General features: G+C 37.6%; 2 protein-coding genes and 1 long non-coding RNA gene across 4 annotated transcripts; 2 read left to right on the plus strand and 1 right to left on the minus strand.

Annotated features, from left to right (window-relative positions):
• Positions 1 to 6,943: 6,943 nt before the first annotated feature.
• On the plus strand, positions 6,944 to 16,017 carry LOC100889283 (caspase-3). Of its 2 annotated transcripts, XM_030987312.1 has the most exons (7): positions 6,944 to 7,037; positions 7,441 to 7,611; positions 10,957 to 11,185; positions 11,731 to 11,910; positions 12,509 to 12,618; positions 14,884 to 14,946; positions 15,340 to 16,017. In XM_030987312.1, exons 1-7 carry the CDS (start codon positions 6,957 to 6,959, stop codon positions 15,595 to 15,597), a joined length of 1,092 nt encoding a protein of 363 aa, XP_030843172.1. In that variant the 5' UTR covers positions 6,944 to 6,956; the 3' UTR covers positions 15,598 to 16,017. The 2 variants fall into 2 exon arrangements, with proteins under 2 accessions (XP_030843172.1, XP_030843171.1); XM_030987311.1 differs by lacking the exon at positions 15,340 to 16,017 and having other exon boundaries at positions 14,884 to 15,322.
• LOC105436510 lies at positions 14,976 to 15,578 on the minus strand. The gene is made up of 4 exons (XR_004064414.1): positions 15,548 to 15,578; positions 15,410 to 15,511; positions 15,050 to 15,118; positions 14,976 to 15,016 (listed from the first exon to the last, which is right to left on the minus strand). It is a non-coding gene; the product is annotated as an uncharacterized LOC105436510 (long non-coding RNA).
• Positions 16,018 to 20,656: 4,639 nt separating the features above from the next.
• On the plus strand, positions 20,657 to 26,321 carry LOC115917962. Its single transcript, XM_011662117.2, has 4 exons — positions 20,657 to 20,857; positions 22,555 to 22,721; positions 23,409 to 23,537; positions 23,814 to 26,321. Exons 1-4 carry the CDS (start codon positions 20,854 to 20,856, stop codon positions 23,946 to 23,948), a joined length of 435 nt encoding a protein of 144 aa, XP_011660419.2. The 5' UTR covers positions 20,657 to 20,853; the 3' UTR covers positions 23,949 to 26,321.
• Positions 26,322 to 26,560: the final 239 nt, after the last annotated feature.

The following is a 26,560-nucleotide window of genomic DNA, read 5'->3' on the forward strand; positions in this document are numbered from 1 at the left end:
ATGCCTGGATTACGTTTGACCTGCGATTGGTCTACGGAGCCCGTATCCTGCCCGTATCCCCATTTTCGTGCGGCCTTCTCCGCGCAACCTCTGCACGGAAGCTGCACGGGCTCCGTACGACTTCAGTGAGGAGGCTGCGGAGACTGCACGACTACTGCACTGAAATTGCACGATTTCCGTACAATCTCCGAGCAGCCTCTGTACGGATTTGCCCCGGCTTGCCCCTGACGGCCAAGACAAGAAATGGCACGATGCTCGTAGATAATGTAAACACAAACATCGTATTTAGCGTACGGCGCCCGGGGCAAATGTAATCCAGGCAATATATAAGGCTAAGATCTAGTCGGTCGTTTTCGAGTCTAATGCCCCGGTGACACTTGCCCGCATTTTGGTTTGCACATAGTTTGCGCATAGACACATACTCTTGCGTGCCAATACGGGAAGTATTTGTGGTAGCGTGCCGAAGGATGCGTGCGGATGCGGGCCGTGCGTGAAATGCGTGACAGAATTTTCAAAATGTTCAAAATTTTGGCACGACAATATTGTTTGGCAACGTTCGTGAACTATGCGCACCCTACGCGCTGCCTAGTCGTGCCAGTGCGCGCCGATGCGTGTCCGATGGCCTAGTGGCACGCATGTTCACGACTACTTAACGATTAATTTGCGCACAATTTGTGCATTGGCTGCGCATACTTCCCGCGCAGTTTTCGCATGCCATGCGCATAGTCTACGAATGCGTGTCCTGGTGGTTACGCATTTCGTAAATTAGACGTGACCCTGCGTGCCGCTGCGTGCCACTAATTGGCACGCCACAGAGCGGGGCAGTGCGGGACCAAAATGCGGGCAAGTGTCAACGAGGCATATGTAGAGTCAGTTTAGTACAGTGTGACTGGAGTGTCAGTATATACTTGGTTTCTTCAATTAAAGGGCCACTCAAACCAAAACGGGCTAAAAAAAAATGAAAAAGACATGTAGAAACATTTTTGACGGAAATTCCGAACATGACAATGATTTTTCTTAGAAATCATCAATAATTCTGGAATCTAGCTTCAAAAATGACAACTCGGAACGCTCAGAAAAAAGGCCCAGTTTCGGAGCTGGATTGCGCAATAGCATATGACGTTTCTGCAGGAGACCGTAGACTCTATGCCCACTCATTTGATAATTTGTGTTCTACAGGACACTGACGCCAGGCTGACAAGAACGCGCACGCAAAATAATGAAAGGACTGTGGTATGAGTCTAAACAAAAATCGTCTGCTTGCGACTTCTCGGTGAAAGGGAGGGTGATTTAGGCATTAAAATGTCTTTAAAAGGCAAAGTATGATATTAATTGAAAAAAGAGACATTTTCTATCCAAAATATAATATGCACTCGATAATCCCAGAACGTTTCTGGCCATTTCGTAATTCCTAATTATGAATTACGATAAGATTTAAAGATCGTTAGACAAGTAGGACATTCATTCCCGCAATGACCTTTATCGAGGGGCTTAGCCCAGCAAGCATGAGATCTGTGAAAAATGGATGGTTATTATCATTTTTCTGAAAATTGGAGGCCGGAATATTAATAAGTAGAGGTGTATTCATGTTTTGAAAGGCTATGTTAGTTGGGTTAGACCGTTAAAGTGACCCTTTAAATACATTGCAAGTCATTTCATCAATACTATTCCACTGCAACATCCTAACTCAAATAATCGTGTTTTCCTTTTATTCAGATACCGATCTTGTTTACAAGCTGCATCGGTGTGAAAGCTCGCAATAGAAGAAAGTGCTGGGTAGGTATTTTTCCATCTAGTCACGCGATCGTAAATACTTTTGAACTAAATGTCCGATCTCAATTTTGTCTAGTTTCTCAAAAATACTGGAGAGCACAGACCGGTTACATACATATTTTACATACATATTTTTTTCATGGGGACCTAGTGACGAGTTATTCCATCAACCTGCACATACTACATTACTCGTTGCTATATTGGGCAAGCCTCAGAAAAGCTTTGAGGATGTCAAGAACAACTTTTGTTTACAAATTATACATTCAATTTGAATGTACAGTATTAGTAAATTGATCTACTTACATAATCGGCTCATTAGTTTTGTATATAAAAATGAATAACCAGTTAGGAATTTAAAGGTCTCACTCGACTGACCTTGCACTGTTGAAATTATATGTGTATAGTGCACTAGCCGCTCATGCACATGTTATTGGTGTGTTCATTGATTTGAGCAAGGATTTTGACACACTAACTTGATCATTTAATTCTGCTGTGCAAATTAGGACATCTGAAAAACATAAGGACGCCAACTTCTCGAAACATTGCATATCAATTATCAGGAAAAAAATTACCTCCTGGACAATCATCCCCTGGAAATTACACCCCGGACAAATAATAAAATGGCCATCAATATGAAGCATATATTTTTACTCAAAATTTTCTGACAACAACACCAACATACTTTATGAAGTTGCCGCACTTTATTTTCGATTTGTGTAATTAAAGCACGCTACGTAGGTTTTGAAACGAAGAGACAAAGGCCGTTTGGCCCATTCCCCTCCTTTTTTGCTGCGTCTTCATTTCTCTTTCCATCTTTCTCTGACTTTTTATCAATACATAGTATGCAACCTATATTTTTTATTCTTGTTATATTTTATCATATCATCTCGCATGTTATTCCTTTTCAGGTAAAGGCATATTTGGTGATGGCTATCATTAGTGCCCTATTTGCTGTTGCTCAGATCGGTTTGACTTTAACTCAAATAACGTTCTGTATCTCCGATGTCTCTTTTACTCTGTACTCTGTTACTTATACGGTAAGAAAAGAAAAAAAAAATCAAATTTGATTATAAAACACAAAGTTAGAAAATTCAAACCATGTAATGCACTGCGGGGCATCATTTTTTCGCAGGTTCGTTTATCCTAAGGTTCATAATTCCGAGATTGCATTAGGCTAAGGATTCATAATTCCGGAAAATGATAAAGGGATCGTTAGTGATACAGGGGTCTTAGACTCTTAGTTATTATCGGAATTATGAACCTTCGGAATTACAAACACCGTTTCACTTTCGGAATTACGAACCTTCGGGAACAAAACGTCGTGTTGCCTGGAAAAAATAGCCTTTCTGCCTCTCGTACAATATCAGCTCACGAAAGATCTCATAGTCTTTTGCTATAATAGCTTGTTTCAGCATTCCCGGGAGTGAATATCATAAAGGTACCGACTATGACACACAGGAGGTAGATAAGTATAAGTTAAAGCAAAATTCTCTAGAGTGAAATCCTGTGTTAAATGCTTTTATTTGCAAGTGCCACCTCCACGCCCTCTATCTTACAACTTCTTTCTCCTTTTGGTTTAGGCTAAAAACAAGGCCTGCCTCGCCTTATCCCTTATCAGCAGCTTTGTAACATTTGTGGCCAGTATCACGGCTTCTTGTACTGCTTGTGGCGGAGTGTGCTGTAATGTTTCTATGCCTCCTGTATCGATACAGTCTGGTAAGTAGTTTGAGATTTTTTTTTGTCTGCTCTGAGGGGCATGGTTAAGAACATTGCACCAAGGGGATCTCGAAAGTGTGATGTAACGTGAGACAAAGTAGAAGGGCACAGCACTATACTTTTCGAGATCACCGAGCCCATGCAACAGTCTGTCATGAATTTTACATTCGTCATACAAATAATCTACGCAACTGATTGGTCCATTGCGCATCATGTGATGAAAAACATTACACAATTCATGATGGTCGTTTCATTATTTTCCTAAGTAGAGCAACCCTCATTAAGTAGAACTATTACATGTCGCCTAATCAGCACCATAGATTGTTAACTAATCTAACCTCTTTTCTTTCTAGAAACTTTAACATAAAAATACGTTTTGGTGTAACCCAGCATGATATTTTAAACAGGGCCATCGAATTTGGTTGAGAGTTTCTTTTTTCTCATCATGTCATCCTCCCCCATTACTCGACACTCATCTTGATCTTTTGTCCTATTTGTGTTGCCATTCAATAGAGGGCACGTGTCCCCCCCCCCCCCCCCCCACATTTAACTACACCACTGTCCCATTATTACACATACCGTCGGGATTATTAGTTTTTGCTTTTGTAGCTGGGAGAGTAGATGATTCTAATCTTTCTCGCTCTCCATTGTATTTCAGACAATGTTACAGCATACCGTGTATTCGAAAATGAGCAAGGTATGTATCTAAAATAAACATTTACATACAAATAGGTGAACGGTTGGTCAACATACACTGAAGGCTTTTTCAGATATACCGCGGTTAAACCGCTACGTTTTTTCTTCTGTACGTGTAACTGCGCGCAACAAAGGTCCTACGCGTATTCACTAATGCTACGTTTACACTATGTTCCCGGCGGCCATGGCAGCCCCGTTTGCCCGAAACGTAGTGCGCCGTGGGATTTTGGCAACATTTTCTCTGTGTTCAAGTTTTGTTAGGTCTTGTCAAGTTTTCTCACAGTCTTTCCGTGACGGGCCGTACGGGGAAAGGGGCTGCTGAGTCCCGGAGGCTTCAAGAGGCACTACGGTTCGGCCCCGGTCTACCACGGATGCCAGTTCATTCCCTCCCGACCCGTCACGTTCTGATGGGATCCCTCACGTTCTGAATGGGTCCCTCACGTTTCATACGTTCTGATCAAGGTTTGACACGTTTTTCACGTTCTGTCAAGGCTTTCTACGGATGAAACGTGGACGCCGTGCAGCTTTGGAGCACGGTTGTGCCCACGGTATATATAAAAAAAAAGAAGGCCTCCCAAGCAATAAAGTACAGCGTAGGGTGCTGCTGGAGTCAGTCAACGATGAGCTCCTTCTCATCCTCCGTAAAGGTGGTGACGACCCTTTGGGCTGCCCTCCTCCTAGCTGGTGCGTCTTCCTCAGCCTCCCCAGCCTCCCGAGCCTCAGGTTCAGATTCCAGTTTAGGGACCCGGTCAGCAGCAGCAGCAGGTTCCTCTTCATGGCAGGGGTGAACGGCGAGGATCTTCCGGCTGTTCCTGCTCCTCTACTACTGGTGGTGGTGGTGGTGGTGGTGGTGGTGGTGGTGGTGGTGCAGGATGGAGGGCCTTCGAACGTCTTGGCTTTTTCGGTGGCAAAGCTTGGCCTTCTTTCTTCGTTTTGTAGATGCAGTAATGTGTCGTCGATTACTCAGACTCAAATGAAGCTCCTGCCGCGCCCGTCTTTTTTGTACTACCTCCCGACCGTGTGCGCCGTGTCAGAACGCGGTTAACCCTCAGACGCAAGGATGCGCCGTGATTAAACGCGACAAAACGGCTACCATACACCCTGGACTGCCGTGAAAACCGGGGCAAACCTTGGCAAAACGTGACAAAACGGGATGAACTGCGCAGCAACCGTGAAGCAACCGTGACAAAACGTGCACAAAACGTGGCAGAACGTATTACAAAACTTGAAAAAACCGTAAGATGCCGGTAATGTGCGGGCTTCCCGTCCCACTACGGACCACCTCCAAGTTTTGTTACGGCCTATTAAGGACTGTCACGTTGTGTAACGTTCACCCGTTTTACTACGGCCTACTAGGTTTCTCATCCGCACCGTGACTGCCGTGACAATTTTTTTGACAGTTTAAAACTCTGACACGGTATCCACGGCAATCACGGCCTGTCACGTACCCGTGAGAGTTCCTTATGGCGGTAGGTTCAGGGCACAGTGCATTACAGTAAGCCTAGCAGTCGGTCATAACATAAGTCCCACTTCGTGACTGACGACACCTTTTATTGGGCATACTCCCGAATGGTGTCAAATTTCTCATGAGAACTCATTACCATGATCATTTGAAATCGATCCCTGAGGACCGTTAATGTTGTGCACATATTTGTTTTTTAATGGCGCCCCGTGGTACATTTTTGTCTTTTACACTTAGTTCAAAATTGATACATTTGAATACAAGGTTCAATGAATTCATATCTTTAATTTGATTAGAATGAAAATGAAATTTGAAATAGGTGTATTCACAATCCACAGCGCTATCTAGCGGCACCAGTGTTTAGTCGATTTCACGCGACGCATTATGGGAAAAAGTCGACAAAAGTATCATCCGTCGGCATTATCCTAGAAGAGGGCTTCTCAAAGTCCGAACGGCGGTAAAGATGCGGACTTCGGGGGGGGGGGGGGTCAGTCCAGACCGCCCGGTGGCTTTGTTTTTTGTTGTATTTGTGTTAACATTAAAAGGGTAAGGGGCAGAATCAACACCCGTCCCCTATCTTTTGATACCAAATTTATTTAATTTCTACCAAATGGTACCATGGGTACTGCATAGTGTATCAAGTCATATGGTACGTTTTCCCATAAAATATGTTTTGTGAACAATGTAGAATTGTCACTTCGCAGATATGTAAATAATTAATTAATGATAATAAAACAAAAAATTTGAGACATAGATATGAAATTTCATGAACTTATTCTTTCAGTTTTAGTTCAAGAATTGTTCGTCATTCTACGGCCGAGATTCCGAAAGGGGTATTCGTTGATTTAGGGGGGGGGGGGCAAAGCATGAACATTTTAATTATTATTTTGTCCAAAATCAGGCCAAATTATTGGTCAGTATCTATTGCTGGGTGGGTGTTGACATCCAAATTCAATTCTAAAATGAACGCTGATATCAAAACAATCAATCCCATTGAATGAATTTATTCTGTTCGGTTCACTTTGGTCATTTCAATCGCAGGATAGCGTTCTGCTTTGCTGGACGAGTTGAAAGTTGTCAGCCCGCAAGCTGGAAAATTGGCCTGCCGCTGCTTGCCGGTAGGTCGCTTTCAATTAGGAATCCAACCAATGAGCTCAATAGAGATTTTTGTTTGAACTTACATGTGTGTCTAACGCATAACCTATATGAAAAAAAGAACAATTGAATTGCTGTGCCGCCCAACTGTATCCAAAAAATATCCCTTTCCACACTTTATTTTCCATTTTCATCAGAGCCACAAATTGACGTTATGCCCGACGTAGACGGCTTGTACACGGATTGGGAGATAGAAATGGCAGAGCCAAGGAAGGAACAATTTGACCCCGAAGAAGTAAATATACGCTTTAGGGGGTCTTCATCTAATTTTCGAATTGGTTGGTCATTAATTTCTCATTTTCTCCGAAGTGCCTTCTCCTTTGGGGCTACTCCATAAATGGATAGCATATTATTATAGGTCTTCTTAAAAGAAAAGACCCTCCTGAGTTCAAAAAGATTAAAATTAAAATGTTTAGGTATTTTATGGGTTGTAACAAATGGGAGAGTTGTCAGCTTTTATATCACAGTGACATTCCCGATTTGGCCAATTTGAAATTCCCTTAACAGTGATTAAAACTTTCGAAACCTCATAACTCTCTTATTGTAAGTTATATTTCGTTCAAATTTTTTGGTTGTCTAATGCTTTCTTTCAGATGAATTTGCTATAATAATGTTTGATTATCGTTTATTCCCGTCAGAATTACGCGTTGCATACATCTGACTTCAAGGGGCTCGTACTCATAATAAACAATGATCGTTTCCATGAGGCAAAAGATCGTCCTGGATCGGAGCGGGACTTGATAAATATCGATCATGTCTTCAGCCAAATCGGCTATGAACCTGTCATCATGACAAATTTGTCTGCCAATGTAAGTAAACGTCGTTATGCAGAGAAAAGCGCTACTTACTGTCCAAAACTCTAGGGAACCGACGCCAATAAGTGACCTGCCAATGTCACAAATAAGATATTAAAATATGCTCATCTTACCGTAATTAAATGCCGAAAAGATTTGAACTTCCGGGGGCTCTGTCCCCTGGACCCCACCTGATGCCCTGAGGCGAGCCCCCGGGTGTTAATCCGCCCGGAATTTAATGCCTTAACCCGTTGTCAACCGGGGGTCAATTTATCCCCCCCCCCCCCCCTGTAGTAATTTCGCGACTACTCCGGAACCGCGGCAGACATAATTTTGTTATTTCATGACTTTTTTTCTTTCGAGACTTACGCATCTCTTGGAACAAATTTTTCGAAAACTGCCATTACAAAGTCACGTGACCTTTTGTCTTTGCATGTTAGCCCGAAAATCGCTAATTTTCGTGATTTGTGTACAAAACATAAGGAAATATTTTTTTAGAGCTAAAACTTTAATTGTTTGGTCTTGTTTGTATTTAAGGTGTATATTATGGGGGTCAAAATAGTTGAATTATAGTTAGAAATGAAATTTAAAAAAAAACAATGAAATACATAAGAAATTATCAAAACAAGAGATAACATTAAGAATGACCTGACTCTTCCAATTTTTTTGTGGTATTATTATACCAAACGGTCTAACGAATATATGTAGTGAAAAAGAAAGGGGGCAAATTGACCCCCCCCCCCTCCCCGGTTAAAAACCTGGTCTGAAATAGCCCGGTTAAAATAGGGTTAAACCCCTGAAATTCCGGCGACTCCGCCCCCTGGACCACACCCTAATTAGTGACCAGCCAATTAGTGACCTATCAAAATATGCTCATCTCACTGTAATTAAATGTCCATACCCCTGAGCTTCCTCCTTGACTATGCACCACAGGGGATTTGCCCCCAAGACCCCACGCCAATTTACGCTACCCTCTACCTGATCTTAAATACTTAAGCCTCTCCCAATCCACATTGAAAAACGTTCAGCGGGGCCTGCATGTAAGGAAAAAAAGAGTTTCTGCTCATTACGCCACTGCTAGTCACCATTACGTACCAATATTTAGCTCGCATGATTTCAAATTTGGACCCCCCCCCCCCACCCCCGTTACACATTGTAACGAACTTTTCTTCACCCATCAATGATGAGCGAACTTTCTTTCAACAGGTGATTTACTTTTGACCAATCGTAGAGCAAGTTTCTTAGTATGTGGAATATTATATGCATTACCATAGAAAGACAATCTCATTAAAATTAACGTAAGTAGGTCAAAGGTCATAGAGGTAAATTTCTGAAATTAAAGGTTCTTAGCCTAGCTATCGCAATGTCTGAATTACAGGATAACGTGATTACTTTAGGAAGATGATCCAATTACATTTGAGGCTATGCTAGTAGGTCAAGATCATAGTCGTTGGTTGACATTTCCTTATACATTGTCGCTCATTTAGTTGGATTTTTTTTTTTTTACTCCAATATATGGAATTAAAAAAAAAAAAAAAAATCTAGATAATAGTATACATTCTCAGATTCTATTAAATAATAATTTGCCAATGTGTGTTTTGCGTGACTGCTAAAGCATATGCATGCTACTATGCTTATCAACTAGGGGACCTACGCCCTTAAGTCATAAATGACAGTAATGAGGATTAATGCCCCCACAAAAGGGCACTAATATAGCAGATCGACACGGTTTTGATCTTGGGGCCTCAAAGTTACGAGGACATTGCTGTGTCACCGAACCATGACTGTACACAGCGGGGGCAAGGGTAGGAGGCAGTTTCCATAAATTAAAAAACAAACAGAAAATGCTACAAAAAAAAATCAATAATTAATTGCATTTAACCCCGGTCCCCAACATAAAAAAATCCTCTGGACGGCCATGCATTATGGATTATATTTGCTGACATATCTTCCGGAGATAAAATTATATATTACTAGGGTGGTCACACTGCCTGTGCACACGTTCTGCCTCATGCACACACACACACACACACACACACACACAACAGCAGTCAGTTGGTAGAAATAGCAATTTTTCTATTTTGTTTTTTATACTGAACATTATTTTTACATCTTTCAAGCATACCTTTAACTACAATTCTGTGTAGTTTCATTGTTATAGGAATGTGGGAAATATGTTAAATTATTAATTAGAATATTGTCTTTACAGCCATGTGTGACATGGCCCGCTGATCGTCCATTGACTGTTATTCTGCGTGGTGAAAATGCACCTCAATGTATAGAACTCCCCTACAAAAATGCAATATCCTCATGTGTTTCACTCATTGAATTAATTTGTTGTTTATACTCAAGATAGCCACAACAGTACTAAAGTAACCAAACTTTGTTTTTTCTAAAATTCAGTCTTTGTGGAATGTTATGGCCTGTTGAATGGTTTCTCGGAAAATCGTCATAAATCCTCAAATCTGACATTTAAAAAATATATATATACTGTGATGTAGCTGAAAGTCTGCAAATTCTTATCATTGATCGGTTTTCTGAATAATTTGTGAAACATATGAGGAAATAGCTGTAACGGTGATCCAAGTAATTTCCATCGCCATTTTTTATTGGCATTGCAAAAATATTTGGAATTTAATGTTAATATTTGGTGTAAATATGATCTATAAATATATAATTTTAAAAATGCCAACGAAATGAACAGTTTGACTTTTGTATATATATGATTAGCTGAAATGGCCTAATTTGCGTATTTGATGAATATTCATGATTTTTTGTTTCTTCAAAAAAATATATTTCCCTACCTGTCTGATATACATAGGTTTCATTGATGTATCATGTTCGGTTTTGATTTGATTACATATACGCATATTAATTAGGCGGACTTTTTTTCATATCTGCAGATTCGCAAAAATGGCAAAAATGACTTATTTTGTTTGCTTCTGTTTTCAAAACGGTAATAGATATATGAATTTTCTTTCTTGTATTTTTTTTTACCACAAAGATGATATTTTAGTGTCTAATAATTTAATTTATTATTTGTGTCCAAGAAAGTGATGAATTAAGTTGTCAACTTTGTCGAATTTTGCCATTTTTGCAAATTTGACCATTTCTGGCAGGTTTTTCGGTAATTTTGCGATATCAAAAAAATGGTATAAAATCACAACGCATTGACCGATTTCAATTCTGTTTTTTTTTTTTTTTTTTTGAAGCTTTCATAAAGCTTGATCATTTGCAATCATCAAATAACATGTGTTTCTTGTACTTATTTTTAGTGTGCTATACCTCAATTACCCTTACTAAAATCATATTGACCTCGTCTTCGACTCGGTCATGTCACATTATCAATTCCCCTTGCAGGAAATTCGTACCTTTCTGGACAAGTCTGTAAGCAGAATAAATCTAGAGGGATCCATCTGTCACTCATCTGTGGTTCTTGTTCTAATGAGTCATGGTGAAAAACAAGGCATCTATGGTACCGACTCGGAAGTTGTGACAATTCAGGAAATCAAGTCTAAGTTTTCTGGAAGACAATGCCCAACCCTCCTCGGAAAACCAAAGATGTTCTTCATCCAGGCATGTCGAGGACGTAAGTCAAAGATTTCGGTTTGATATATATATATATATATATATATACGGTTAGGACTCGCTAATCTAATAAAGTAATGTTAAAAGATAAATTCATTCATACATGGGGCTACAGGCGGTCCTCGTAAAGGTTATATAAGGGTTTTAGAAAACAGACATCTCACGAGACCTACAATATATCGGTCTCGAGAGCCTTCTATAAAGTTATCTGAGGATTTCAAGAGAACCATTCCCCGATTCCTTTACATTTAATTATGTTCAGTATATAATAACTTCATTCAGTTGCAAGGGATGTGACCACATTTCCAATTTTTAATGTTTAACTTTCAATTTTTAATTTTAGAAGCTAATATTTACATTCAAGGGTAATAGCGGAGTCTGTAAAATGCCATACGACAAAGTATTCAAGTGTAAAATGCAAGATATTTCATCGTTCCCATTGTTAGGGGTGTGGGGGGGGGGTAGGCCTATCTCAACTGTTAGTTGAATTATATTTTACATTTAGAATTAAAAAATATGCCCTCTTAATTTCACACCCGATTCCAGAAATGCGCACAAAGAGCGCTCTAGACACTGATGATCCTAGAAGACTTTCGACAATCGAGTTGGTGGATGATTCCGACATCGATTCTTGTTCATCAATGAGACCGACCGACGATGCAGTGGATATTGATGGCGATGTTCCAGATAACGCTGATATATATGTGGCCTACGCCACTTCCGAAGGTGAATTAAAAACTGTGCAATCTAAAAACGAGTGAACAGCTAATTCATTATATCATGCAAGAACTAACTAAAGAATGGACGATATCCTCTATACTTTTGTTGTAACTTCGATGTTCATTGTTGTAGTGCTTTGATCGAAACCTTCTGATATGTCGGCAGAATAAATTCAGATGAAATGTATCAAAAACGTGTCAGTGACATTGTGCCCTGTTCTATCATTGAAATAAAAGATCAGCTTACCAGTCCAATATAATATATGATTCATATATTGTTATTATGATTATGTTTATTACTAAATATTGATGAGAGTACTAACATTCTAGCCAGGATGAAAACCGAATTGGCTTCGAATCGTCGACAATCACACAAGTCTACTGATATGTCGTCACTACGATTCTGAGTCGATTTAGTTATTCCTCTTGTTAGGAAGCTTGAATCCATTGAAATTTAAATTTTATTGATCAATAAGATTTTAGAAGTGTGAACATTCTTTTTAAATGCTATCGCAAAATCTTTCAAAGTCGGATCGTAGTCAGATCGTATAGCGTGTACGGTGGGCTTAAGTTACAATGAATCACTTTTGTATTTATTTTTGCAGGATATTTTTCAATTCGCGATCAAGTGAAAGGTTCCTGGTTCATACAGAGTTTGTGTGAGGAGTTGATTGCCCACGTACACATTGACGATCTTGATACCATCATGAACAGGGTGATTATCAACAATATCTTTCTTTATAGGGATAGTTGCGTTCTGTTGTAGAGGGCGCTACACAAAATATTTGTTTGTGAGATAATGAAAAAACTGAGTGTCAAATTTGAAAGAACATAACATTTAAATGACAACATCTTTGTTTGATCAAAATCAGTTCAGAGACCGCTGAAATATCCATAAATATAACGATTTCTAATACTTGTGTACCACCACAAATATTCCATCATTTGCCAAAGCCGTTGAAAAATCGAAATAGCGCCTTTTACGTTGTATTTCAGCCTATGCCGATGTTGGCAAATGCCTTCGACGTGCATGGTTACTGCTCTTATTCCTATCTATGACATTTCTAGTGCCCTTTCAGAACCTAAAATTGCTATGAAAGGTAATTTTAGACCCCAAATTGTGAAATTTAGCCAATACGGTCAAATCAATACCTCAGCGAGCGCTGGGTATACCCATTTACATCTACTAGATGTAAATCTCAATCTAGATCTAGAGTAATTCTACCACTCTCTACCTAGCTTGAGAGTGGTAAAAGTACTCTAGAATAATGCCTTGCCAAAGGGCGTTAGTGTCGGGCCGGGATATTCGAAACCTTAACCCTAAAGGTCTACCAGTTAATTGAATGAGCCACTATACCACGATACTTCCATAATGTATAGTAAAGTAGTATTTATTTCCATAGAAAAGCATATACAATGTAACAATATAACAATACAAAATAAGATAACAAGGAATCTTTCCTTCACATAGTGAATAGACATATTATAAAGACGTGAAAATCGTGGCCCAGGACGTTGACATTACTCAGGCAGGGCCTAACATGTAAACATATACATACAAACATATATACTTGTTCTAAGATCATTAGCAGTCAGAAGTATCAGTTATAATATGAAAAATTTATTATGGGGTTCGTTCAATCTAAAAATATAATAATATTTATGTAATGTAGAACGTAATGGTAAAGTTTAGCGGAGAAGGAGGATGAAGTGGGAAAAGGGAGGAAGAGAGACATAGCAAAGGAGAGAGACGGAGAGAATGAATTTACAACAGATTTCTTGATTGCATCTCACGGAGAATAAGCTGTATCGTATTATACACACATTTGTTATAAAAGTTGACTTATCATTATTTAAAGAGTTCTCATGAATTTTGTAGTAAAAATTTTGGTCATTTGCTTCTAAATAATCACACATTTGAGTTGCTGTAAAAGGTACATTGCATAGTTTACATTTATAGTTTATTCATAGTTTACAATTGATGATAAACCCGATTAAATTTAAAATCACTGTTTTGTTTGTTGTTGTTAAAAGAATTAATGTCCAAGTATATATTTTGATAGTTGACAAATACAATTGTAGCATCGAATTTCATTATTTAGTAATTGATTTGATAAAAATTGACACAAAATATACTTTCCAATTTCAATTCAGTCATAGACTTCAAACTATATAATTATATCAGTATATATCAATATCTAACATTCAGCTGTTATATTCGTGTCCTCCTGGTTCCTACACGTATTTTTCACATCTATAGGCTGTTATTGGAGGAGTGGAGGAGTGGATTTGTACGGGACTAAATAAATAAAGAGTTGATGCAGTATTAATCAGTGGACTCTACACAATTAGTTGATTGGGCGGGGTTAACAATACGCTTGTGTGAATACTGAATTAAAAAAAATCTACGGTAGTGCATGCCCTGTAGTATTTATTTTTGTAACGTATTATATTTTATTTTTTCATATTTTCCCAGGTTGGCCCATTCAACAAAAGATAATCTTCCATGGGGCCCTGAAAATACATCACAACTATCTATTTGCCCCCCCCCCCCTCCCCACCCAGGCTATCACGCTATCAAGCAAGCGCTTATAGTGATGCCCCTTCTTCTGCAGAATTCTTAAAGAATAATTCATGGTACGCGTTTGTGTACACGTCAACAAAAAAGTTGTTATATTTTGTACCTGTTGTACCGCTGAAATGTAATTTGATTTGTATGATTGCAGAAGAAAATAAATTCAATAAAAATAATATATATATATATATATATATATATATATATATATATTTAAGAAATGTATTTAAAAGCCTAAAGACCTATATCAATATTTGATATTAAGTCCACGTGTTTGCATAATTAAATAAATATAAACATAATAAGGCTGAATTTGATTCAAACTAGTGACGATTGGGATATGATGATAGCCCTTATTATCATACCTTTTAATTGATTTTTTTTTTACTTTATTGATCATACCAGGTAACAAGGCGTGTAACCGGCTTTACGGGTGCTGTAATCGACGGCGAAGGAAGGAAGAAAAAGATATTACAAACTCCAGATATATCCAAGCAAGGCATCGGAAAGAAAATTTACTTCATGCCTAACTACCCACCTCGTTCTGATGCCGCATGTAGCTTGACTCAACCTCGTTCTGATGCCGCATGTAGCTTGACTCAACCTCGTTCTGATGCCGCATGTAGCTTGACTCAACAACCTCGCCCTGATGCCGCATGCAGCTTGACTCAACAACCGGGCCCATCATCAGAATCACAAGGCCATTGTTCAACACATAGCGAATGAATTTTAGATTGCCTTGTCAGAATATTTCATGCATTATCGGGAAATAAATAGAACATAGTACAAACAAAATAAAATTTGTCGATCGGAATCACTTTCACACCAGTGACAGACAGACGATTTGTCGCCAAGAAAAAGATATTACAAACTCCAGATATATCCAAGCAAGGCATCGGAAAGAAAATTTACTTCATGCCTAACTACCCACCTCGTTCTGATGCCGCATGTAGCTTGACTCAACCTCGTTCTGATGCCGCATGTAGCTTGACTCAACCTCGTTCTGATGCCGCATGTAGCTTGACTCAACAACCTCGCCCTGATGCCGCATGCAGCTTGACTCAACAACCGGGCCCATCATCAGAATCACAAGGCCATTGTTCAACACATAGCGAATGAATTTTAGATTGCCTTGTCAGAATATTTCATGCATTATCGGGAAATAAATAGAACATAGTACAAACAAAATAAAATTTGTCGATCGGAATCACTTTCACACCAGTGACAGACAGACGATTTGTCGCCTCGATCTTTGTTTCTATAGTAACCTTTGAACCAAAGCAAGACGGCGAAAAAGCCCACAGATGGCCTAAGCGCACGGCTAATGTCTAAATACAGATTTGTACTTGTGATAATGGGCAAAGGCTACACCACTGTAACCGATCTTCGACGAATAAAATTGAAAGGGATAGTTGAGTTCTTGTTTAAGACCGCAAATGCCTTCAAAGTGCATGGTTATTGCTCTTATTCTTTAATATTTATGTCATTTCTAGTGTCCTTTTAGAACCTAAAATTGCTATGAAGGTAATTTAATACCCGAAAATGTGTGAATTTAGATTGAATATAATCATATTAATTCAGCTCCACTTTCAAAAAAATACGGTGACTGTTAATTAATTGATTAATTAATAACAATACAGGGGCCGGCTGGTTTTGCGTATTATAACCAACACGAAAAAGCCCACAAAAAGCAAATATTGGCATGGGCTGGAATAAAAACGTATAAGGCGCTATCTCGTTTTTCAACGGCTGGTTCAAAGTTACCGAATATTTGTGGACCACCACAAATATTAGAAATGGTTATATTTATGGATATTTCAACCGCCTCTGAACCGATTTTGATCAAACAAAGATGATTTTGTCAATTAAATTGTATAAAATTAAAATTTGATCCTCAGTTTTTCATTTTCTCTCAAAAGATTATTTTGTGTAGCGCCCTCTGCAACAGAACTCAACTATTCCTTTTACTGTTTTGATTATTATATACATGTATAAAATTTATACAATATATACAAGAATTATAAGAATTGACATTTAAATTAAAATAATTATATATATATAACCCCATTTATTGTTGTATATAAAAATACACAGAAATTACGTAGGGTTAGACTTGTTTATGTTCTTACTCAGAATTATAGATTTTTTTCTTTCTTCCAGACTAATTATAGAAGAAACAACTTCATCTATCAAGTGTAATTTGTTTTCTTCAAAATCTACTTCAAATACTGACGGCGATTTAACGTTATTTTGATCTCTACAAATTAGCGTATTACTTTCTGTCCTTTTTCTATGTTTATTTGTACTCGAAATTTGTACTTTATATTCGTAAAGAACATAATAAAACATAGTTATTTATTTTTATTTTTTTAACATTATGCAAAATACTTTTATTTTAATATGATTTGAAGAGGCTCTGAATTCAAGCTGTGCTGTTATTGACTAAGTATCTTTGTTTTCTTTCAATGTAGGCTTATGCAAGCATTATTAAGTTACCCGATTGTATTGTAGTAACTAGACTATTAAAACCGACATACTCTTTTGTTATTTCGTATTAATACATGTATTCTACGAATTTGGTAGCTCATGTCCATTATACATTTTAGTGAACTTCTCGAAAGTAGCTAAAAAAGGGTTATTCCCAATCTGAGCGGAGAAGTGTGGACCGAGCCGTAGACCACAGGCATCGAGGTCAAGGGAGGGGGGCAGTCCGTTGAAGCTGAGATTGCATGGCTTATGCCGTGTGTAACGCTCAGGGTGTTCGGCGGAAAGTCATCTTCGCTCACCCATGCCTCTTGTCTGTGCAAAAAGCCAGCAAGAGATGGGGAAAGCCCGTTCGCATGGCCAGGCGAATGGAAGAATTGTTACGGCTATTTAAGAGATATTACTTTAAGGGTACGTTGATGCTCAGCTTTTTCTGGCCAGAATGAGGCATCTGTGACGCATTCAGTTCAAAACACGGTTGCGTCCTTTCTCACTTGTGTAGAATCACAGAAAAACTGCGATTACGATGAGCGTTTACGATGAGCGTTTCAAATCGCTCATTTTGCCTTCAAAACTGAGCATAAACGTACCCTTTGTCGCCCGGCCGGGCGATTACAAATGGTTCCTTACAGATCGGTCTCGACATAATTATTATAATGCTCGAAGTAATGATTTGCATTTATTGTTGTTTGCTATGTTTTCACTATATTTCCTTTGCTGACCAGTTTGATTGAAAAGAGTTAATTATGGTAATCAGCTCTCAATAATGACCATGGTCAAACATAAAAATAAAAATTTGTTGACTTCTTGTTTTGACTCAGAGTGGGAATAACTATGTACATGTACCTGAAGATGTGGCTGGGGTTTCATTATTGTATTACGTGTAAGTGCTTTGTAGGTTTCTTTCTGTTTATCTAATTTTCAATATATCCAATATGCTATTGTAACTTTTGTTTAGCATTGTAATATTCATCTATGATTATTTTAATTTGTTAGTGCTATTTGATTTTTTAAAATAATTTTTAAGTATTTGTTGACCATGATGAAAAACAGATTTACCGATCATGATTTAATCCTGTATAAATATGTGTCAATAAAAGATGTAATCGTGACTTCTATTATTATTATTCTTTCTCTATATGGCCTGACAATTTCTCTTCGTCCCCTTTTGACCTATATTACCTTTCACTCCCTATATTCTCCTTACCGCATTTAGCTGAAAACAAGCCAACGTAAGTGGCGCTCTTTTTTTACTACCGAATTTGCCGGGATTTTGCAGTCACAAGATTTTCCGGTCAAAACGGGCCACATAGTATTGGACTCACACTTCACTGTCAATATGACTAAGAGTGAACAAATGTAGTTTTTCCTAAATCTCGTATGATGTAAATTTATTAGAAATGTAGACCTTGGGTTATAGTTGGGTATATACAAATATATGTAAATCGGTCTGTATTTTGGTTTCATCCGTTCGATATTTATACGGGGGTAGTCAATATGTATTTGCGTTGTGACCGATGTATGTTTTTCGTAATATTCATTAAGGGTTAGGTTAAAATTGAGGAGTAGTTCAATTAAATCATAAGCAAAGGATTAATTATTCATATTAAATTTATATCAAATTCATTATTTCGCAATCAACTATAACACGAAAGGTCGCAGAAATTACGTTTAAATCTTGAAAAATAAAACTGTTGATTGTCCATCCAAAGCATCCTCCTATTTCCAATTGTATGCCTATCTTCCATCATGAAAAGAATCTCTTCTGTCATCCATTTGTTCCTTTTTTAATTTTTTTATCGGCACATACTTTTCCGGTGTTTCTACCAGAATATTTCTCATCGTCTTCCACGCGTTTTCTTCACCTTCATTTATAAGCAACTCAAACCTATTCTTCACTTGTACAGTATATGCTTGACGTATGGCCGGTTTACTCAACTGTTTTAAAATCTAATATTTTCACAACTTTTGGTCTCTTCAGTTTCTTTAATTTGTAATAAAGTGTACATATCACCGGCACGTGATCACTCCCGCAGCCAGCCCCTGGATATCTTTTTGCTTGTTTCTGTCGGGGACGAGATTTGTGTTGTTGCAAATGTAGAGCTGAAATTTGGTTTTATTGCTCAGAAGCTTAGCGTGCCTTTAAATATATGGATTGTTTATTTATAGCTGTTTGAGATAGTTGAGCAGAGGAACAATAAGCTGCACAGACTTGTTATGATAACTTGTTAGTTTCTCTGAGGTCTGTACATTGTTTAGAACAGGTGAAAATATCTTAGATGTACTCTAGTATGTAGTGAGACGCTTCACTCAGTAATATCTTTACTCTGTATTACCCTGATAGCAGACTGACGTCTTAAAGACGTCATAAATTGGTCGTAAAGTGGTAAACACGTCGTACGTCGTATGGACGACGTAATTATGACGTCATTATGACGTCTTCAAAAGACTATTTTTTCCAAGATAATTTTTGTCGCATTGACGACGTCATAACGACGTCATAATGACGTCTTTAAAGGACTAATTTTTTCAAGATATTTTTTGTCTTCTCGACGACGTCATAATGACGTCTTTAAAAGACTCTTTTTTCCAAGATAATTTTTGTCGTATTAACGACGTCATAAAGACGTCATTTTGACGTCTTTAAAAGTATATTTTTCCAAGCTAATTTTTGTCGTATTGACGACGTCATTATGACGTCTTTAAAAGACTATTTTTTCCAAGATAATTTTTGTCGTATTAACGACGTCATAAAGACGTCATTTTGACGTCTTTAAAAGACTATTTTTTCCAAGCTAATTTTTGTCGTATCGACGACGTCATTATGACGTCTTTAAAAGACTAATTTTTCCAATGTAATGTTGTCGTATTGACGACGTGCTAACGACGTCATTATGACGACTTTAAAAGACTTATTTTTCCAATGTAATGTTGTCGTATTGACGACGTGATAACGACGTCATTATGACGTCTTTAAAAGACTATTTTTTCCAAGCTAATTTTTGTCGTATCGACGACGTCATTATGACGTCTTTAAAAGACTAATTTTTCCAATGTAATGTTGTCGTATTGACGACGTGCTAACGACGTCATTATGACGACTTTAAAAGACTTATTTTTCCAATGTAATGTTGTCGTATTGACGACGTGCTAACGACGTCATTATGACGACTTTAAAAGACTTATTTTTCCAATGTAATGTTGTCGTATTGACGACGTGATAACGACGTCATTATGACGTCTTTAAAAGACTAATTTTTTCCAATGTAATTTTTGTCGTATTGACGACGTCATTACGACGTCATTATGACCTCTTTAAAATACTATTTTTTCCAAGATACTTGTTGTCGTATCGACGACGTCATTATGACGTCTTTAAAAGACTAATTTTTTCCAATATATTTTTTGTCGTCATTATGACCTCTTTTAAAGATTTTTTTTCCAAGATATTTTTTGTCGTAAGGACGACGTTATAACGACGTCATTATGACGTCTCTAATAACCTAATCATTTCCAAGATAATAATCGGGTAAAGACTACAACATCTAATATGAGCATAAGTCAAAGTAAATAGGGCAATTATCAGAATTGAAATTAGGGAACAACTCCCCCCCCCCCCCCCCCCTCAAATGTCATTAGTCATTATAGATTGTGCAACATCTTAACACGCACCAAGGTCTGCAATATCGATCAAGACTAAACATGCTCGCATCTAGTTCAAACGGGAGTGTGTACGTGTGTGTACAGATGCATAGTACTCAAGGCATGCAAGGCGTAGGACTACATGCACTATGCGATGTGTATGTAATGTATTTGAATTCAGAGTAAAAAAGCCGTTGCATCAAGTATCATCCTCCTGAATACTCTCGTTTTCTCCTGCAAATTTACAGTATGGGTAAGTCCTAGAATTACCTAATTTATTTACAAAAAGTACATAAATCTATAGTTACTGTTTTTTGTTCTGAAAAGTTTATATGTAGACTCAATGTATGATCTTATGTCACTATAATGTCAGTGATAGTGAGCTCGGACTTTCAACACTTGGTGACAAGATTTGGAATGTATGATCCCATATATGTATTTTTATGTAGGGTCTTGATTGAAGGTATGCATGGCATGGGGCATCATTTAAAGCAAAACAGTTTACTCATTTGCCTACACATGGGCTGCATGGCTTTAAAGGGAAATCTAACTCGAATATACAACTGCTCTAAAAGACTAAAACTAAAAGAAAGCAGAAAAATAAGAGAAGCAAACTGATGAAAGCTTTGGCACTAGATCTAGGTAGACTCGTCTAGATTAGACAGCAATAACCATCTGATTTGGGTCATTTCTTTAATAAAACTGACATTTGTTGTCATTCCCCAATACAGATGGCAACCCAGAGATCTCGTACCGTGGGGGTGGCTATGTACATATTTTCGTCCACGACATTTTCTCCCCGATTTTCTTTGTTTAGATCTAATTTCCTGATTTCTAAATCAGATGTAAATTAACGCCATTACGAACGTGTAGATGGCGCAGAGTTTTTCCTTCATAATCATTTTGCCTTCGGCGTAGACTAGAAAGGATGAGATTGATTTAGATGACTCCGGCAGCGAGAGTTTAACACGGCTTGCAAGATTTTCAACATGGATGTCGATTTTGACCCATAATTTCCTTAAAAGGGACCATTAAACGGATTATTTCAATCAAGTTAGTAAGTGGAACCGATGTATTATAGCCTAGGCCTAATTTACAATTGGATATGGACGAGGTAAAATGACATTTTGGGGGATTTTGGGGGCATAACCCTACGACCTGAAATGGCCGTGGCGTTATCAAGGGAATGTGTGTAGACGGTTTCCGTCTCTAAAGAGAGAGCCGGCCGACCCTACCCCAATAAGAGGCTAACGAACGAAAGAGACGGAAAATTCGGTCTAGGCCTACCCCAAATCAAGCAAATATTCATGAAATGTTCAAATAATGCCGGTCATGATTTAAAAGTCGTTATGTTTCTAACCTGTTTCTGGTCAATTTTCTTATTTGGGGGGAGTATTTTTTCGGAAAAACATTGATAGTAGTATACACTTTCTCACAGGTTGCATGGCAAACCGCTGCACAATACAAGTGCATACAGATGGAGGGTTGCGGGGGCACGTAAGTCTGCGTGAAGTGATCTACCTCCTCATTGTACGGTAGATAACTTCACACAGGCATGCGCCCGCCCGCAACCACCATCGGTATGCACTTGTAATGTGCAGCGGTTTGCAGTGAAAGTGAAACCTGTGAGAAAGTGTACTACCGGCCCGGGCCCAGATGTCTGGAAATTGAGCATTACGTGTCGATACGTAGAGGAATAAAGCAGTGACTTGTGTCACAAACATGTAACCTTAAACAAGTCGTTTCTATAGTCTTTAGACAGCAAATTTATCTTATAGGCTACCGCGTATACAGAAATCTTTATCTGGAAATAATCGGTTAGACCTGTAAATGGTAAACAAAATTCTTTCCCCACAGGCTGTTCAAAGAAGTTTGTAGTATATGTGTTGCACATGCATACATTATCAACCATTCATTTTGTTCTTTATTCATTTTCTCATTTATTTGTAGGCATCCTTTTTGAACATCTTTCGTCAAAGAAGTGGATTCAAAGCACATTGTGGCCTCAGTATATTGATGTGAAACCATGCAGAAAATGCTACTCTCTCTCAACCTTGTGGATGTTCCCTACTTCCCTAAGGATCAGCAGCCTCTTGAAACAGTTGAAGCCATTATCGGTAAATGTGTACATGTACTTGTATTATTTCTGTACATTTATTTGTCATATTGTGCATGATCACTGAGACACTGACCAATTAGACACTACATAATGGTTCATTTCATTTGAAAGGCTTATTTCAGTTATTTGTCATGAGTTTCAAATATATTTATAATTCAATTAATTTTAGATCACTAAAACCTGCAGGTATGTTGCAATAACCGACAATATTATGTGAGTTTCAAACAGTGTTTTTTTACCCTTCAGCATAGGTCAAGGAGCTTTCATTCTACCCTCATCAGCAAACTACAGGAATGCCAGTTTTCAGGCAATAGCCTGAATTCAGGCCCTGGCGAGTTATTTTCATACCATAGTTTAGGTTTTTTGTGTACAAGCTAGCACATTCTAGGTGATTTTTCAGGCCCTCTGATCAATTCTAACTGGCATCCCTGAAACTACAATTGTATTGATAATTTACCAAACAAAATCCTGAATCACGTTTTGCATTGCCCACAAATGTTTAAAATCCAAAGGTGTGTTGACTTTATGTTTGTGAGCAATGAGAAATTATTTCTGATAAATCTTACCAAGCAGTACTTTTCTGACATAATTCATTATTTAATTCATTGTTTACGTTCCAGTTTTAAAATATATAAAAGTTTGTCTTAAATTGTATTCCTTTCTTTTTGCTTTATTCATGCACTAGAATTCCTTGCGTCTATGTTTTCTGGATCTGAAAGCAAAGCATAATGCCAGAGATTCCACCCAAAAGCTAACCCATGAGTCCAAGCTGAAGAGGAATATTTCCAAATCGATGGCTCCACTAATCCGATTGGTGAGTCATGGCCCTCATCAGCAAACTACAATTGTATTGATAATTTACCAAACGAAATCCTGAATCACGTTTTGCATTGCCCACAAATGTTTAAAATCCAAAGGTGTGTTGACTTTATGTTTGTGAGCAATAAGAAATTATTTCTGATAAATCTTACCAAGCAGTACTTTTCTGACATAATTCATTATTTAATTCATTGTTTACGTTCCAGTTTTAAAATATATAAAAGTTTGTCTCAAATTGTATTCCTTTCTTTTTGCTTTATTCATGCACTAGAATTCCTTGCGTCTATGTTCCCTGGATCTGAAAGCAGTGCATAATGCCAGAGATTCCACCCAAAAGCTAACCCATGAGTCCAAGCTGAAGAGGAATATGTCCAAAATTACATGTAGATCTACACTCACCCGATAGTTAAACTGCTAGAAAAAAGGTTTTTTTTTTCACTTCATTATAATTTATACAGAGAGATTGGGGGAGGGGGAGAGGTGAGGTGTAGCCACAAACCTGAATGGCTAAGCTGTGGAACTGAAATTCCCATTCATGTCACTTACAATTTTAATGAATTACAGGGTGTACGAACTGACATAATAACAGTTTGAGTAAAAGATTCCAGTATTTTGCATATATTTGTAATTACTATTTATGAGGTTGACCTGTTTCATAATGCTTAAATGTAGTAGACTTGATATGCTCAGTCTCATGCTCACCCCCACCCCCCATCCGCTTCTTATCAGTTCTTAAAACCTGTTGCAAATTATATATAAGTTGGTAATAGAGAAAAATTGAGTGAGTTAAATACAATACAAATCGATTCCATTATTAAGCAACTAAGACTTGTTCAGATACGGAACGTGAACCGCCAACAATTTTCGAAAATGATGCAGTTTGGTTTTATGTGTAAAGCGAATGGCAACAAGTCTTTGTATGTTTTGGACTGCGCATATTCAGTGAGCTCTTTTTTTAAAATAATATACAGAAATGTAAAGCATATTGAACTCTATGTCAACATTAAAAAAACTCTGAGATTTTGTTTTGCAGCATCATATCTGAACGAGCCTTAAAGGGACTTGGTAACATTGTTCATATGAGAGAAAATGATGCTAAGGTATTGACTTCAATGCTATACTGTGTGTACACTTAAAGATAATCTGAACATTTGAGTTAAAAATAGACCACTATTGATGATTAAAATTGGGAAAACTGATCTAATCCATTCCTTAATTCTCCCAACTATATTTTTATAATTTGATTAAATTGAAGTGAGTGTAAATCATCACAAAGCAACGAATTAGCTCCAATACCTTTTCCAAATTTAGGCGTTGAAAGATTTTTAAAGGCCTGTTTTATATCTTATTTTCATGGAAAAACGGTTGGGGAAAATTGAAAATTTTGTTGGGAGAATTAACTGTTAAAGAGTGACACACAGTAGCGCCTTCAATGAAAACCATAAATACCTTGTGGTTTGAAAAAAATTGGTAGTTAAAAGTATAAAATTCTTGGATTGTATCTGTGTTTTTGAAAGCACAATATGGCTTACCTACATGTATATTGAATTTGCTGTTAAAATTTAAGTTAAATTTTAATTCTTTTGTGAAACTCCTGGGACTTGCCAAATGAATGTTGTGACATTAGCAATGGAATATATCTCTTTGTGCTAAACTTTTTCAGCATGTTTGCTATTTTATCTAAAACTGGGAAATATCTTCTGAATAATTATTCCACCGTCACCTTGGAATTGCCCAACTGAGCCAATCGTACTGGCGGGAATGTTATCTGATATAAATTGTATTTTATACTGGAACTTCAGCTTCTGTATTTGCAACAAAACTAATTTTTTGATATTTATAAAGATGAATGTTGCCACTAATGCCTTTTCTTATATTTAAGTCATGTGCCCGTAAGAAGCAGGTTTCTAGCACAGAGAATAGGTACAGTTGAGCTGATTTCTGCACAGTTTTCTAATATGCTGTATCGCCAAATGTGAACATCATGGTTTTGACGGGCAAGCAACCATCATCAGAAAACTCTGCAGGTATCAGTGAAGCTCTCCCTGTTCCCCTTGCTGCCAACTTGTTCCTTTTGAGTGTAAGAAATAACTTAGCTAAGCCATGTGTTTATCATTTGTGCCATTTTTCTCCTGTGTGTGATTTAGATTGTATAGTTTTATACTTTATACTGAATTCTTGCCATGAACTTAGATATTCCCCTTGTATGTAACAAGAATTGATCTTTCATGCTCAGAAATTCTTTCCAACAACCTTTTGTTTTATGTGATAATCTTTATCTGCATTAAAGTCTTGGGGTTGTCAGGAGCGGTTTTGCAGCATGGAGACGAGGTAGAGCTGCACTGATGAATGCCTAGCTTTCCACTATGCTGTTTTGCTGAATATGAGGAACTTCCCCAGTGTGCTGTTTGCTTGTCTACTAAAATACTGCGGGTATCAGTATAGCTTTACCTAGTCTCTATGCTGCTAACCTGCTTCCCACAACCGTAAGACTTATAAGTTTAGCCAATATGTCATAGTTTCTTGTAGCACAATTTATAACGAAACAGATATCTTTGTGATGGCCTGTTAACTTTCTTAAAATAAATTATGAGACTGACAGAAATACACTAGGTATTTATACAGCATGTTTTGGAAGAAGTGTCAGGATAGTGATGAAAAGATTTTGTACCAATGGAAAACAAAGTTAGATAGAATAAGAAGGTATAGAAATACGTATTTTATATTTTTGTTATCCATTTTCATACCATATACGTGTACATTAAAAATATGAAAATTACTTTCTGTTTGGCATGTATATATATATTATGTGATGCAATATTTGTTGCTTTGATTTTACTGTGTGATTGTTCAGAATGTGTACATGAAGTGACTTTTACACTTTCTTCCTTGATCAGGTGGTCGTATAGATGTTATTTAGAGGACAACAAAGACGTAAAGATCATGTAAGGATAAAAGGTACATCGAAATGACCAGTAAGGTGTAAATATCACGTCAAAATTTGATGTCCATACAACG

The sequence above is a fragment of the Strongylocentrotus purpuratus genome, unplaced genomic scaffold, assembly GCF_000002235.5.
Source record: "Strongylocentrotus purpuratus isolate Spur 01 unplaced genomic scaffold, Spur_5.0 spur5_scaffold_16, whole genome shotgun sequence".
In the NCBI taxonomy this organism is placed as follows: domain Eukaryota; kingdom Metazoa; phylum Echinodermata; class Echinoidea; order Camarodonta; family Strongylocentrotidae; genus Strongylocentrotus; species Strongylocentrotus purpuratus.